Genomic DNA, 15306 nt, shown 5'->3' with positions numbered 1-15306 from the left:
AAGCAGTGGTATCAACGCAGAGTGAACCATTGGTACACTATGAATCATTGTGATATTTCATAAATGTGACTGCCAGATTATGCTGTTGTCATGCAACGACTTGCATTCTTCAAATGCAAGTGAAGAATGCAAGTCGTTGCATGACAACAGCATAATCTGGCAAAGTCACATTTATGAAATATCGCAATGATTCATAGTGTATCAATGGTTCACACACATTGTTGGACTTTTATATATATATATATATATATACCCCTACTCTACTATAATATATATTACCTACTATAATATATATTAAAGTACATATAGTTCATAGTATATACTCTATACTGTATATAATACATGGTTTATAATATTATATAGTTTATAGTATATATAGTATTTATAGTATACATAGCATTATAGTATTGAACAAGCTCTTTCTTTTTTAATTAGAAAGAAGGCCCATCGAATACGTTGGGCTACATACTGCGCGATGTACGGCCGAATATTCCAAGAGGTTACATGTATACCCTACACGATATCGGTCTTGTGATCAACAAACTGATGGGTGGAGCGTATCGCGCACAGTATACTCGTAGAAGGTTTCGCGTCATTTATACCAAGGTGATGAAGAGATCCGGTGGTAGTAATCAGCAATACATGCATCGAAACAGCTGCGCTCCGAATTGCAATACCCGCTACACGGGCTCCGGCGGAAAATCCGACAGTTTGACCATGAGTCTGCTCGCCGAAACGTTACCGGCTAATCGCGATACGCCTCTCTTCGACTATCCCTTCAACGAATTGCTCATTTGGGCCGTATTAACGAAGCGTCAGCAGATGGCCTTATTGATGTGGCAACACGGAGAGGAAGCCCTGGCTAAGGCACTCGTCGCGCTGAAACTGTACAAGGCGATGGCGCATGAGGCGGCCGAGGATGACTTAGAAACCGAGGTTTATGATGAATTACGCGGTTATGGCAAAGAGTTTGAAAACATAGGTATGAATGAATCAGAAACTTATTTAAAAATACAAGATGTCTTATTTTAAAAATATGTTTAAATGTATAAAAAAAAGAAACTATGTCAAATTATTGCAAGGAATAGATTTACATAAAAAAAACTAAATTGACCTTCACATATGAACTTGAAAAAAACTAGATTGACCTTTACATGACCTTGAAAAATGATCTTAGTTAAAATTCAAGCTTATCTAAACTTTTTTCCAAACAACTTTTGTTTTAAACCACTATTTTCTAAAACGCGATGTTTTTTATATATTTAAGCATATTTGTTAAAATGAAACATTCTGTATAAAATAAATTTTATTTAATCAATGTCATCAAATCTATTTTTTTTATATATATAGCACTCGAATTATTGGACTATTGTTATCGACAAGATGATGATCAAACACAACAGTTATTAACTTCGGAACTTCATAATTGGTCGGGGCAGACATGCCTGTCTCTCGCAGTTACAGCGAATCATCGACAATTATTAGCGCATCCTTGCAGCCAAATTATTCTAGCTGACTTATGGATGGGTGGTCTTCGTACACGTAAAAATACTAATCTAAAAGTGATTAATTAGTTTTCAAACTTATTTAATTTATAATTGATTAATCAAATATTTTATAAAACATGCATCTCGATATTCTTTTAGGTGGTTTTGGGATTATTCTGTCCTCTGTACATAACGCGATTAGAATTTAAGAGCAGAGAAGAATTACAACTAATGCCCCAGACGCAAGAGGAACATCTGATAGCGCTAGAAGATGAGAAGGAAGAGAGCGATTCTGAACAGAGTACACCGGCAGGACCAGATGTAGAGGTAATTATTTTTTTTTTAAAAGTATAACAGTTATTATTTGTTCAAGGATTTCAGATCTATTTAGTTAACAACTACATCCTGACTGCTTTGAAAGATTGCAATGACTTAATAATGATGAAAGCATGCTATATAAATTTAATACATCTATTGTTAGTTGAAAGATTATGCAAAATTCACAATACATTAAGTGTTAATATTAACAGCTTTTTGCTTGGAATATTAAAAACATAATTAACATATAAGCAAATAAATAATAGGATTGTTAATTTTGCAAAAAACATTTCCAACACAAAATTATGTAAAAACGTGCACAATATATGTAATTTGTAATATTTGTAATAACCATTTAGGTAATCCAATATATTAATGCATAATCTCTCTATTTGGGTTATATTTTTTTTATTTTAATGGAATATTTATGTTATTTTATCATTGATTATTCATTGAAACAATGTAATCTTGTTTTTTCTTTTGTTTACACTTTGTCATATTTGCGTTATTTACATGTTTCATTGTTGCACCATTATAATTGCTGGATTAAGGGGTATACATACTTTTCACATACATAATTTTAAAATTAATTTTCTCTATTAAAGGTGCATTGAACTGCTTGTAACCTATAGACTATGTGGGTATGCGTGTTAATTATTTTTTAGAAACGTCTACGCAGGAGCCTGAGCATACGCAACAAATCCAGCACCCAACAAGGCGTAAAGGTATATTTATATTGGTCTGAACGCAGTGATCCTATACAATAATCACATTCTCTGGTGCACTCTTAAGCTATTTTTTATTTATTTGTTTTTAGTTTTTATTAATCATTCTTCACAGTCATTGTAGTTTTTTTCATGTACATGCAACATTCACTTTGTACAGATAATAACACAATGAAATATATTCCTTCAAATGTTAAGAATTCATTATCTTATTATGATAATATCATACAAAGTATTTTTTACAACTTCCATTTATAATATAATGTTCTAATACCATATTCTAGAGATAAAATGGAGCAAAAGTCTTAATATGAAAATATTTCGAAGCTATTTAATATTAATTATTTTTTTTTTATTAGTAATTATTTACATATTTCCTAAATTTAATTATTACTTAGTATTTACAATTATTTTATTTATTAATGCTTGGAGGTAATATATATATCTTTGTAAATAATATACACAAAAATATTGATATATTTATGAGATTAAATTGTACAATAGTTCTGTATTATAGTAATGTATAATACTCTTTTTTTTGTTTAATGTGTTAAGAAAACAACTTTCCTTGCATGTACATAAATATTCCAGTAAGTTATTGCAAATATTTCTAATATCGATCTTTTCTTTACAGATATAATTTTTTTTTTTTTTTCTAAAATATGTTATTGAGATTTTGTTCATGTTATATTATAAATTATAATCATAATTTAATTTTGAGAAATTTTATTATATAATTTTTTTTGTGATTTAGTTTTATTTCAATTTTTTATTTGCCAAATGGATTAGTTAAATATACACTGAGGATAAAAAATATAAAATATAAAAAATTTATTTATTAATAAATTGAAAATCTTTGTTTTAATTTTTTTTTTATTAATATTGATGTAAAAAAATATTTAGTAATATGTTATAAACATGCATATTTATTGATTTCATCTTTATAAAATAATTTCTTTTACAGACATTTAAGAATTTCTACTTTGTTCCACTTTGCCTACAATATATAACTGTCATTTTTCACGTTTTTTATTACATTAGAATTAAATAGAACTAAATCTCTCACACATTTCTGTTCATCAAATATTTTGATATTAATATCCATTTGACTCCATGCACTGAGAAATTTATCAAAACTTTATATATGTAATATTCTTCCGAGTATATATAAATGATACATTTGAACAGCGCTCTAAATATTTTTTTTTACGCTTTTCTATAGGCTTTAATTAGCAACGAACACACTACAACAATAGTCAAGGAGACAATTGTTCAAGAGAATGGGAAAGTATTAACTGACAATGACGATGGAATATATCGCGCTTATGGTCTTCAATCTGAGTATTACGATAACAAAACGACCAGACCATTAAGATTAAGAAAGAAATTATACGAATTCTACACTGCTCCAATTACAAAATTTTGGGCAAATGCGGTGAGTATAAAGATATTTTTATATATTTTACTATTAGAATTAAATAGAATTCTTTAATTATTAACATGCATTACTTTTTCCACAAAATAAGTTGCAATATAAAAAATACAATGTGTAATATTTAAATATTTTTTATACATTATAGTACAATATATTATAGTATAGTACAGATATAATATAGTCTATAAGCCTATATAGTATAGTATGTATCATATAGTATATATAATATAGTACATACATATAGTATAGTATAGTTATAGTAGTATATAGCATAATATAGTATTATATGTATAGTATATATAGTACAGTATAGTATAGTAAATATAATATAGTATAGTCAATACATTTTTATATAATATATCAGCCATGTTCCGAAATTTACCGAAAATCTATCATATATGTGACTATTATATGTTTACTATATTTTTGCTATATGTATTATATGTATACTATATTTTTGCTATATACTATACCGTATACTTTATACTTCATACTATACTATAAATATATAGTATACAGTATAGTATATAGTAGTATATAATATAGTAGATAGTGTATGTAATATAGTATGTAGTATAGTATAATATACAGTAAATATTTTTAAAATAAATATACTATATACTTATAGTATATTATATACATATAATGTAATATAGTATATTAAACTATGTTAAATTATTATATATTATATATTACTATACTGTATTATTATAGTATAATATATAGTAAATATTTTTCAATAAATTAAAAATTTCCTTTTACAGATAGCATACATTATCTTTTTGCTGTTCTTTTCGTACTGCATTCTAATACGTATGGACGATCGTCCATCGTTAGCCGAAATATATGCGATCGCTTACATCTGCACGCTTGGAATCGAAAAAGTACGCGAAATAGTGATCTCGGAACCTGCGAAACTCTCGCACAAATTTAGCGTGTGGGCTTGGAACATGTGGAACCCATGTGACGCTGCTGCAATCATATTTTTCCAAATTGGACTGGCTTTACGTTTGCGACACTCGACTTTAGATGTAGGTCGCGTCATATATTGCGTTGATTGTATCTACTGGTATTTACGAATACTCAACATCCTTGGTGTCAACAAATATTTCGGTATGCTTTATTAAACTAAGAGAGTAACTTGATTTTACGTTTTTTTTTTCGCGTATGTGAAAAAGAATCTATGCGTTTAATAAACCAAGTGTACTTGCGTGTATTTGTGTTGCAAATGCATAATCTTACATAATGTTTTGTATTATTTTTTTTTAATACATAACTTATATTATTTTTAAATATGAATAATGAAAATTACATTGGCTATGCGAGCCAAACGTAGATGTCAGTACGTATGCTTCCAATGAAATTAATTTTTTCGTTGGAATTTTAATTCATTGTGCACGAGGCACGAATTTTTGCTTGGTACTTATGCCAAGACTTTAGTTGGGAATAATCTCAATTTGAGATTTAATTTCCCGAAACCCCTCTAACCCCCCTACAGAATTATAGGCGAGAAAAATATAGATCCGAAAGTCGCTGAATCGGGAATCGAACCCGAGACCTTTCGCTTGCCGGGCGACTGCTCTCACCATCTGAGCTATATATTGGCTCGCATAGCCAATGTAATTTTCATTATTCATATTTGATATATAACGAGCGTTTATAAATTCACATGGTTTATATTATTTTTATAGGTCCTCTTGTGACTATGATGGGAAAAATGGTGAAAAACATGATATACTTTGTGGTGCTTTTGCTGGTTGTGCTAATGAGTTTCGGGGTAGCTAGACAAGCTATATTAACTCCAAATTCTGAGCCAAAATGGCGCATAATACGAGACGTATGTATATATAATTGTTAAAAAAGTTTTTGTATATATTTTAATCAAATTTTCTTATATCTCTATATTTTTTAATATAGTATAATATAGTACATAGTTTTTTAATTTATTTTATATATATCTTCGTATGTGTATGTATATATTTGATTATATTTTTTCGACAGATATTTATGGAGCCGTATTTTATGTTGTACGGAGAAGTGTACGCCGATAATATAGATCCTGATTGTGGGGATGAACCAGGAATGATTCAGTGCCTTCCAGGTCGTTGGATCGCACCTGCTATAATGTCCATGTACCTTTTAGTTGCCAATATTTTGCTGATAAATCTTTTAATTGCGGTATTTAACAATATTTTTAATGAGGTAAATGCTATAGCTCATCAAATCTGGATGTTTCAACGGTTTACCGTCGTTATGGAATATGAGCAGAAGCCGGTGTTGCCGCCGCCGCTTATAGTGGTTTGCCACATATATTTACTGCTGAGATATTGTCTCAGACACGTTACGCAAGGTAAAAGCGGCACCGGGGAGACTTCCGACAATGGGTTGAAATTGTTCTTAGAGGCTGACGACATGGAACGGTTGTATGACTTTGAAGAGGATTGCGTTGAGGGCTACTTCCGTGAACAGGAGCTCAAGTTACAAATGTCCACGGAGGAGCGCGTGAAACTTACAACGGATCGAGTAGAGAATATGCATCAAAAAATTGAGGATATCGATAAGAAGGAAAGCAATCAGAATGCATCTCTTCAAGTATGTTGTAACTTCTTAATAAATATATCTTAGCATATGTTTTATTAATTTATAAAAATTATTTTTTTATTAAATATAAATATATACATACAAGGTGATTCTTTATCGAAAATTAAAAGAGGGTCTTTCATATAAACATATACTTCTATATCCTAAGGAGTTATACTAATTATTATTTAGAATCACTCTAATATACATATATACAAGGGGTTCCATTTTAAAAGATACAATATTTCTTGAACAATTTTAGAGAAAAATATGTTTCAGACAAAAGTTGTAGGATTTCGAGAGGGAAAGAAGATAGCGTTACTGACTTTTTCTTAAAAGGCGATTTTCAAGGTCATTTGAAAGTCATTTATAATTTTTTTTTTTTATTTTTTTTTATGGAATCACTATACATATTTTCTTTATATAAATCAATTCCTCGCAATTTTCGACATAAAAAATTATAAGGGTAAGATGGCCAAAAAATGAATAGTTTACGAGATATTTGATACTTAAATTTGATATAATTTTACATAAACTATGAAATATCTCATAAAGTATTCATTTTTCGACGATCTTACCTCAATACTTTTATGCTTAAAATAATAAAAAGAATCAATTGGTGTAAAAAAAAACACATAGTTGTTTGTAAGAAAAAGTATGTAATTTACAACTAGCAGCTACATCTTACCCCTCGATTTATATAAAAAAAATTAGAGTAGTTCCATTAAAAAAAAACAAGTGACCTTAAAAAGCGCCCTTTAGAAAAAAGTCAGTATAGCACCATTTTCTGTCCCCCTTCAAATCAAACTTTTGTCTGAAGTATTTTGTTGTATAATCAAAAATGAAAAAAGTTTTTGGAAGTGGTAAAATGGGACACTGTATATATATAAATATTTTTTAGTAAATATATAAATATAAATTATTTATTTATAAAATTTATCTTTACGTTTTTAGACAGTCGAGTTCCGTATCCGCAAATTGGAAGAATTGAGTCAACAGACCTTGGCTCATCTCGGAGTGATTCATCGTTTTATGGCGACGTACATGCCCAACGAGGAATTGTCCGGTTTAGAAGCATTGGACAATGTTCGACAGCGTCAAATATCGGAACGGTCGGAGGCCTTTTCCGAAGCGGACTCTCACACGCAGCTACCGATGTCCGCACGTCGCAAGAAGTTTTTGCGATCCTTCACCGACGCCACTTACTTGAACGTTGGCCAATTGACGGAGGACGACAAAATATCCGAGATCGTGACCTCTCGTGATAATCTTAGCAGACATGACTCCTCCGCGAGTATAAATGCTCACGACGACGTGAAGACAACCATAAGCTTAGAGACAGAAGGCAGCAAAAATGTACTCGAAGGTGAAGCAGCCAGCAAGAAGGAGATCCTGTACGAAAGAGGAATGAGCCTGAGTACTAGTAGAGAGGTGAGCAGAGAAGTCAGCATGGAAACCACCAGCAAGGAACAGAGCAAAGAAGTCAGCATGGAAACCACCAGCAAGGAACAGAGCAAAGAAGTTAGCAGGGAGACCAGTAAGGAGGCCAGCAGCGAACATCCGCCCTCGTCAGATATCAGGCAAGATTCCGCCGAACGTATGTTCCGGCAGGATTCCGCAGAGCGTAGTACGTGCAGACAGAACAGCAAGACCCGATCGGAATCGGACGATATCATGTTGCTTCCTCCATCCAACGTCCAGAGAGGGGTTACTTGGGCGGAGCCTCGGGTGGCTGTGATTCCCTCGGCTGGTAGCACCCAGAGATCGATCCTGTTGACGATGCGAGCCGAATATACGAGCATTACTGACGAGCTCGAGAGTTATTGCGGCTTATTGAGTCCCCCGCGAACGCCACCGATCTCACCACCACCCTCGCGAATGTCGGAGATATCGAATCCCGAAATGGCGTGGCAGATCGAGAACGAGCACCTGCGTAACGCTGAGGAATGCGACTACCAGCAGATGGAGGATCTGATCCAACGACGTTACTGTGCAAACAACGACGTGGGACCGTCAGGTACAAACGCATCCGCGGATGAAGCCGTCGAGTGCTTCTTCAACGTGTCCAGCGAGCATCGCCAGCTGCGTCGAGCTTCTGCGATCGAGGAGGACCCTCGTCGGCCGCCGCCGACCATCAGTGTCGCTCGCGAGATCGAGCAGACACTCGCGCGACCGGAAGCGGTCGAGCCGAACGGCAAGAATTTAAATACCGTACCTGCTCCCGCCTCCGAAACTATGTGTTGAATAAGAGAAAGAAATACGTACTTTATATAATAATTATTTTCATGCCAAACATTTGATGTTTGACTCGATTGTTTTATCAATGCATTATATAAATTTTTGACAATTTTAAAACAATTATAAGAAATTATATATATATATATATATATATATATATATATATATATAATTTCTTATAATCTATATACAGGATGTCTCACATAAAATGTTACAAGCTGTTTTTTCCGCCATTGCTAGATATTAACTCGACATTTTTTTTAATTAAATGGGACAAAGGTGCCTGAAAATTTGATGGATAAAAAAATGTTGGGGACCTTTAAAGAACAAAAGGGAAGGCATTCTAATTTTTTTTAAATAAACCACTATAATTTTTTCATATAAATCGATTCCTTGCAATATTTGGCATAAAAAGTAAAGGGTAGGATGACGAAAAAGAGAATAGTTTACAAGATATTTTGTACTTTAAAGCTCCTGGGTCCTCGCTACAGCCATGTTAGATTGTGACGTCAGAGGCGAGAAAGCACACGCTGAAAATTTCTTAGATGCCATTTTTAAATAAAAAGATATTTCGATGAAATACTACTTCAGATGGCTTTAGCACACTTTAAAATACCTCGAAAACTATTCTTTTCCCTTGACAGTCAATCAACAACCGTAAAATGATCGTGATATCAGACTTTGTTATGCGGAATGACTACGCATATGCAAAAACTAGACGGACGACGGACTGGGCCTCATATTACAGTCATTTTACAGCTGTTGATTATAAAGGGAAAAGGATAGTTTTCGAGGTATTTTAAGAGTGTGCTAAAGCCATCTGAAGTGCTGTTTCATCGAAATATCTTTTTATTTCGAAGTGGCATCTAAGAATTTTTAGCGTGTGTTTTCTTGCCTCTGACGTTACAATTCCAACATGGTCAGTGAGGATAACATAATTTTACATAAACTATAAAATATCTCGTAAAATATTCATTTTTTTATGATTTTACCTCGATACTTTTATGTGGGACATCCTGTGTATATATAAAATAATTGTATATATATAATAAATATAATTATATATACAGATTATAATACATAATTATAATCTTCAATGGGGTCTTCTCTTGCAATAAAAAAATTTTAAGCTGCACACGTATGCTCATGATATGCGAAATTATTTCGCACGTATGGCCTAAATAGTTAAATTTTTTAGTAAATTAAGCAATTATGCATTTTACTGTACAATAATGTGTGTTTTTATCGAATTTTACATTATATTACTATATTGATGCTCTTAATTTTCTATAACGAGCAACATATATGTGTAATTATATCATTGATCTTTCAACGCATTATCGTATACAATAGAAGTGTGTTAAATGTGCAATTTTCTTTGCTCTAAGGTTGCTTACTGCATCTTAGAAATTATCTCTAGTGCAACGAATTACATGAAAGTTGTATATAACGTAACTGTGTTCCTAGAAAAAAAGCTGTGTATTGCCTTCACTTCTATCAATCGTTTGATAGACTTTGTACATTCAAAATCACATCTTCCATTCGATAGATTGTAATTTTGATTTTATATATGCACACAATTTATTTAGCTACAAATAATATTGTAGAATAAATACTACAACAAGGACTATGCATGCAAGTATTTAGCGAATATAAATCGCATCTCACAATAATTCATGCATGTGTGGTTTAGATGTATAATTTATTTAAATTGTATAAACACACCATAAAAAATTAGAGGGTTGTGAAATACAGGTTTATTATAATCATATTCTATATACAAATAAGTTGAGGCAAGTTAACGGGACTGTAATTTTATATTATCCTTACTGCCAAATACTATTGTAATCGAGATAATTTTTTGAGGTGTGTTTAGGGCCTTACAACAACGCAATTTCAACTGCGTCAGATTTCACGGACCATTCAAAAGCAAACCATATCACGCAGAAGTTCCAGTGAACTAAGTCAGTCTGCGTTAGTACAATTGCAAATATTTAAAAACAAAACTTTAATATATATATATCTGTATCCTTAAAATGTATAGAAAAATATAAATAATTATATATATAATTATATATATAATTATATATATAATTTTAAAAAGTCAAGAAGAGAGAGAGAGAGAGAGAGAGAGAGAGAGAGAGAGAGAGAGAGAGAGAGAGAGAGAGAGAGAGAATGTGGCGAATTTAATGTTTAGCAAACATCATTTAATGTTATTTAAACATTATTAATATTAATGTAATTTAATGTTACTTAATTGAACTAATGTCGCTATTAGGTCGCTATTTAATTCGATAATATTGAAGATCTACATTTTCTATATTTTTGTTTAGATTAATCATTTTTTGGGCCAGTTTCACCAACGTCGATTAACTTCAACCTCCAATTAAACTATATCTTTGTATCTTTTCAATACGTTCTTAAAAAGAGACAAAGGTTTCGGCTGATTGAGTTAATCAGAGATGGTAAAACTGACCCTTTTATGTATAATATATTTTGTGTGTAATTGTATAGGTTATATATATATATATATATATATATATATATATATATATATATATTGAACTATTTTAATCAACTCTTGTGATGCGTTTGTAATAAAAAAAAAAAACTCACTGTGTGAGGCCGGTTTCTTTTTCTATGCGGCACAAACGATATTTGTAAATCAGTTATATAAAATAAAGTCTAAAAACATTTCGAATAACGATTTTGAATTATGTATATATATAAATATATATACGTGTATATGCATGTATTATGAATGATATATATAACAATTATTTATTTTTATCAATTTGGAATCGATTTTTTCTTAATGCTAAAGAGAGATCATTTATATTTATGACAAGTTTCCTATTTTTTTTCATTCACATGTTTTTTTAGATTTAAAAATGAAAATTCTGTGTGTGTGTGTGTATGTGTGTGTGTGAGTAAACTGTATAATAAAGTATAAATATAAATATGTATATTTGTGTATGCACATAAGATATATACATATAACATCTAAATATTATTAAGTCTCTTTTTATAATCTTACAAATGCATCCTTAACTAGCGTGTGGCTCTTATTAGCCGTTTTTTATTAATTGTCTTAAAATATATATATGTGTGTTGTGTATACACATATATCTTATGATGTATATACAGATATGTATATATACATATCTATATGAATACTTTACTGTACAAATTTACATATTTATTTTTTATGTATATAGTTTAGTAATATATATATTCTTCTTTTTCTCTCGAACATTTTTGTTGAATATTTTATGTGACATCGGAATACTAGTCATAGTAAATATAAAATTAAATATTAAGGCACAAAAAAATTATATCGTAATTGTAACAATTTCGAATTGCGAAGTATATTGACTTTAACAGCGAATATAAATAGAAGAAATCAAACAAGCATTTCCATTTCGATTACTGAAACTAAATATTGTATAAACTATCCCGGAAAAAAGTCCACACATATATATATATATATATAAATATGTCCATAGGTTTTCTTCCTCTTTATATAATTTCTTCACATATATAGGGGAAATAATAAGAATGATTTTTCGTATTGTTTCTTTTTAGAAAAAATGAAATTTGAAGAAATAAAAACATTGTTCATATATTATTATATATAAGTGTATAAAATTATATGTATATGTAATTGCGTATATATATTATTATATATAAAATCTAGTCGCTTTTTTTTATTTATGAAAAACGTAAAAATTATTTTTTTTATTTTATATAAAAATAAACAGAGAGTGTATATATATATATATATATACATATATAAAAGAAAGAGAACATATATGGACATATTTCACGATTATAGATATATATGGATTTTTTTTCAAACAAGAGAGAGTAGGGGATGATGACTATATGGGAGAGATTGTCAATGAAAAAATTTTAGAGAATTATTCAATAAAAGATAACGACACTCAATCACTATATCACTATAGTACGCTTTTCGAGTTACTCAGAACACACAATTTTTTAAGAAAAAGAAATAAAAACAAGTTATTTTCTTAGTTATTTTTAAAAAATCTCTTCCATATGATTATCACTCTCGGACTTACTCTATCACATATTTTATTGTCATCTTTTCCGTTTAAATATTGGCAATCATTTTGCGACACTTGTTCTAAAATTGCACACATATTATATGTTATATATACGAATGTTGTCTTATTCATTGTAAAGAATTAAATGAAAGATATTTGTTCAGGAATTTGCTTGCATTAAATTACTTTAAACACCAGATCAACTGAAAACAGTCTTTCGCAAGTCGAGGGACCTAGAGCTATTAATTTTGAACACGGGTTGAACAATCAAACAAATGATTTATTATGAAGATCTTTCTACATATCAGAAAAAGCCATTGAGTAGTCCAGAAATGGATTGATTTTATAAAATCCAATGAAAGCACTCAGAAATGCGTGTAACTTGAAACGTATATCTAACAATAAGATGGCGATTCTTCTTATTCAATGGTTTATTGGTTTTTTCTTCTTACTTTAATTGGGTTCCAGCCCAATTATAAGTTATTCGACCATGTTGAAATTTTGGAGAGCTTTCTTTATATGCTTTAGTGATGATAGCATATCTTGAAGCAAGATAGTTAAATCTAAATTTCTGGGATAGTCTAATTAATGGGTTTTCACCAGATTCGACTAGGAGAACATTGCTGGGAGTAAACCCTATTTGTAATTATTTTCCTTAAATCCAGGCACATTCTCAGGATTCTATACTGAATTTTCTCAAGTTGGTACATAAGTGAATTAAGGAGGAAACGGAAGGAAGGAACAACCATATTCTATTGAGCTTCTATATATAATAAGGGTCCCGTAAATATGAAGAAGATTGTATGACGTCTTCCACCATGTGCTGCGAAGCATATATTATGTTGAGTAACTTTAGACATTTATTAGAGATATTTTTAATATGTTTTTTGCCCAAAAGGCGATAATCAAGAGTCACTCCCAATTGTAAGATTGAGAGAAAGAAATTCGGGTGTCTTGGATTAAAATAGAAAAAGAATAAAGATCTACTCGCTTTTTGGTGAATATTTTACTAAAGTGGATTTAGTGGGAGAAACAGACAAACCTTTGGATGCAAAGAAGAGAGTTGATGGCTGATTCCACTCTGGAAAATGGAACGATGAATAAAGGGAGAAATGTGAAAAATAACTCTAGAGATGTTTTTTAAGTTTAGCAATATAAATATTGAAAAATGTCGGACTCAAGATCGATCCCTGAGGAATCTTTTGTACGAGTGATATTCCTCAGAAAGTTCCCAATTAATACAAAATTGAATCTGTTTGAACTGGGTTAGATTAAGAATAAATTGACAAAGATTGGAAGGAAGCCCGATCTCTTGAGGTCCTTGATAAGAATATCATTAACAACGACATTGGAGAGATCCAAAAAGAGACAAGCAGTAGATTCTCCTTTGGAGAAACCTGTACTTTTGTATTGGTGTCTTCACAACAGCCATATTGAATTATGACGTCAAAAGCAAGAGATCACAGATTACATATATATCTCTTTCTGCAAGATGCATCGAAATAAATAAGCTTTTTTTAATGGATCATTCGTATTTTTGATAATATGAGAGAGAATTAGTAAAATACACCGCAAACTTTTTCTTGTAAATTAATAAATAGCTGTAATTCTTGGCCAATCATTAAAGTCCATTTTCGCTAAGTAAGAATAGAATATAGAGTTTTATTTCTTTTATTAATACAAAATAATAGAGAATAAAGGGAATAATGAGCAGTGATTTTTTTTTACTAATCTGTATTACTGAACATCAGTGATACCATTTAAAAAAAACTTATTTATTTCGATGTATTTTGCAACTGAATACGTTTAATAAAATTATGAATTGAATAAATTTTGTGTGATTTATAATTATTGTTATTATTAATATTAATTTACAAATACTTTAATATTCTTATACAATAGTAATTACTTCCCATTGCACATTTGAAAGATTATACATGTAGGAAGAGCAAATCTTTGAAAAAGACCTTGCTTTCGCATTTAATTCAATCATTTGAGTCACGAAAATCGTTTTATCATATTATTCTATTGTATATCATCTTGTGCAATACAACTTTCTTAGTTGCACATAAATTTTAATTTCTTTAAAAAGTTTTAATTTCTCTCTTACTGTGGCAAACATTATTTTATAGTATTTCGTAGAACTTTAATTCCAGCTTTTGGATAATTGGCCTAGTTTACATCGAGCACTTGATACGCGTATCAAATAGTAAATAACTAGTACATTGGTTCAGTTATTGGCTGATCAGCTCAAATTCACTACTTGATACACGTATCAAGTGCTTGATGTAAACTAGGCCAATATCTATTTCCTCGCATTTATAACGCGATTAAAAGTTATAATAGTACAGTAAATCCTGTTTTCCTCTTTTTTAAATAGCTTTAAAAAATGTAAATTTAATTACGGCTAAATGTGTTACAGATATCTTTGATCGTTGCACATGTACTCCTTAAAA

The 15306-nt window shown here is 30.5% G+C and overlaps 1 protein-coding gene across 2 annotated transcripts; it reads left to right on the top strand.

Annotated features, from left to right (window-relative positions):
* The first annotated feature begins 408 nt into the window (after window positions 1-408).
* Trpm (transient receptor potential cation channel, subfamily M) lies at window positions 409-12970 on the top strand. Of its 2 annotated transcripts, XM_083049043.1 has the most exons (9): window positions 409-982; window positions 1351-1562; window positions 1647-1814; window positions 2471-2530; window positions 3753-3965; window positions 4730-5078; window positions 5657-5802; window positions 5967-6557; window positions 7500-12970. In XM_083049043.1, the coding sequence occupies exons 1-9, from the start codon at window positions 505-507 to the stop codon at window positions 8787-8789; spliced, it is 3507 nt and encodes a 1168-aa protein (XP_082905169.1). In that variant the 5' UTR covers window positions 409-504; the 3' UTR covers window positions 8790-12970. The 2 variants fall into 2 exon arrangements, with proteins under 2 accessions (XP_082905169.1, XP_082905170.1); XM_083049044.1 differs by lacking the exon at window positions 2471-2530.
* The last annotated feature ends 2336 nt before the right edge of the window (window positions 12971-15306 follow it).

The sequence above is a fragment of the Prenolepis imparis genome, unplaced genomic scaffold, assembly GCF_030444845.1.
Source record: "Prenolepis imparis isolate NDT839.2.m4 unplaced genomic scaffold, iyPreImpa1.0 SCAF_11, whole genome shotgun sequence".
Taxonomy (NCBI): domain Eukaryota; kingdom Metazoa; phylum Arthropoda; class Insecta; order Hymenoptera; family Formicidae; genus Prenolepis; species Prenolepis imparis.
The sequence above is the reverse complement of the archived record's forward strand: the minus strand, read 5'-3'. Positions and strand labels throughout refer to the sequence as shown.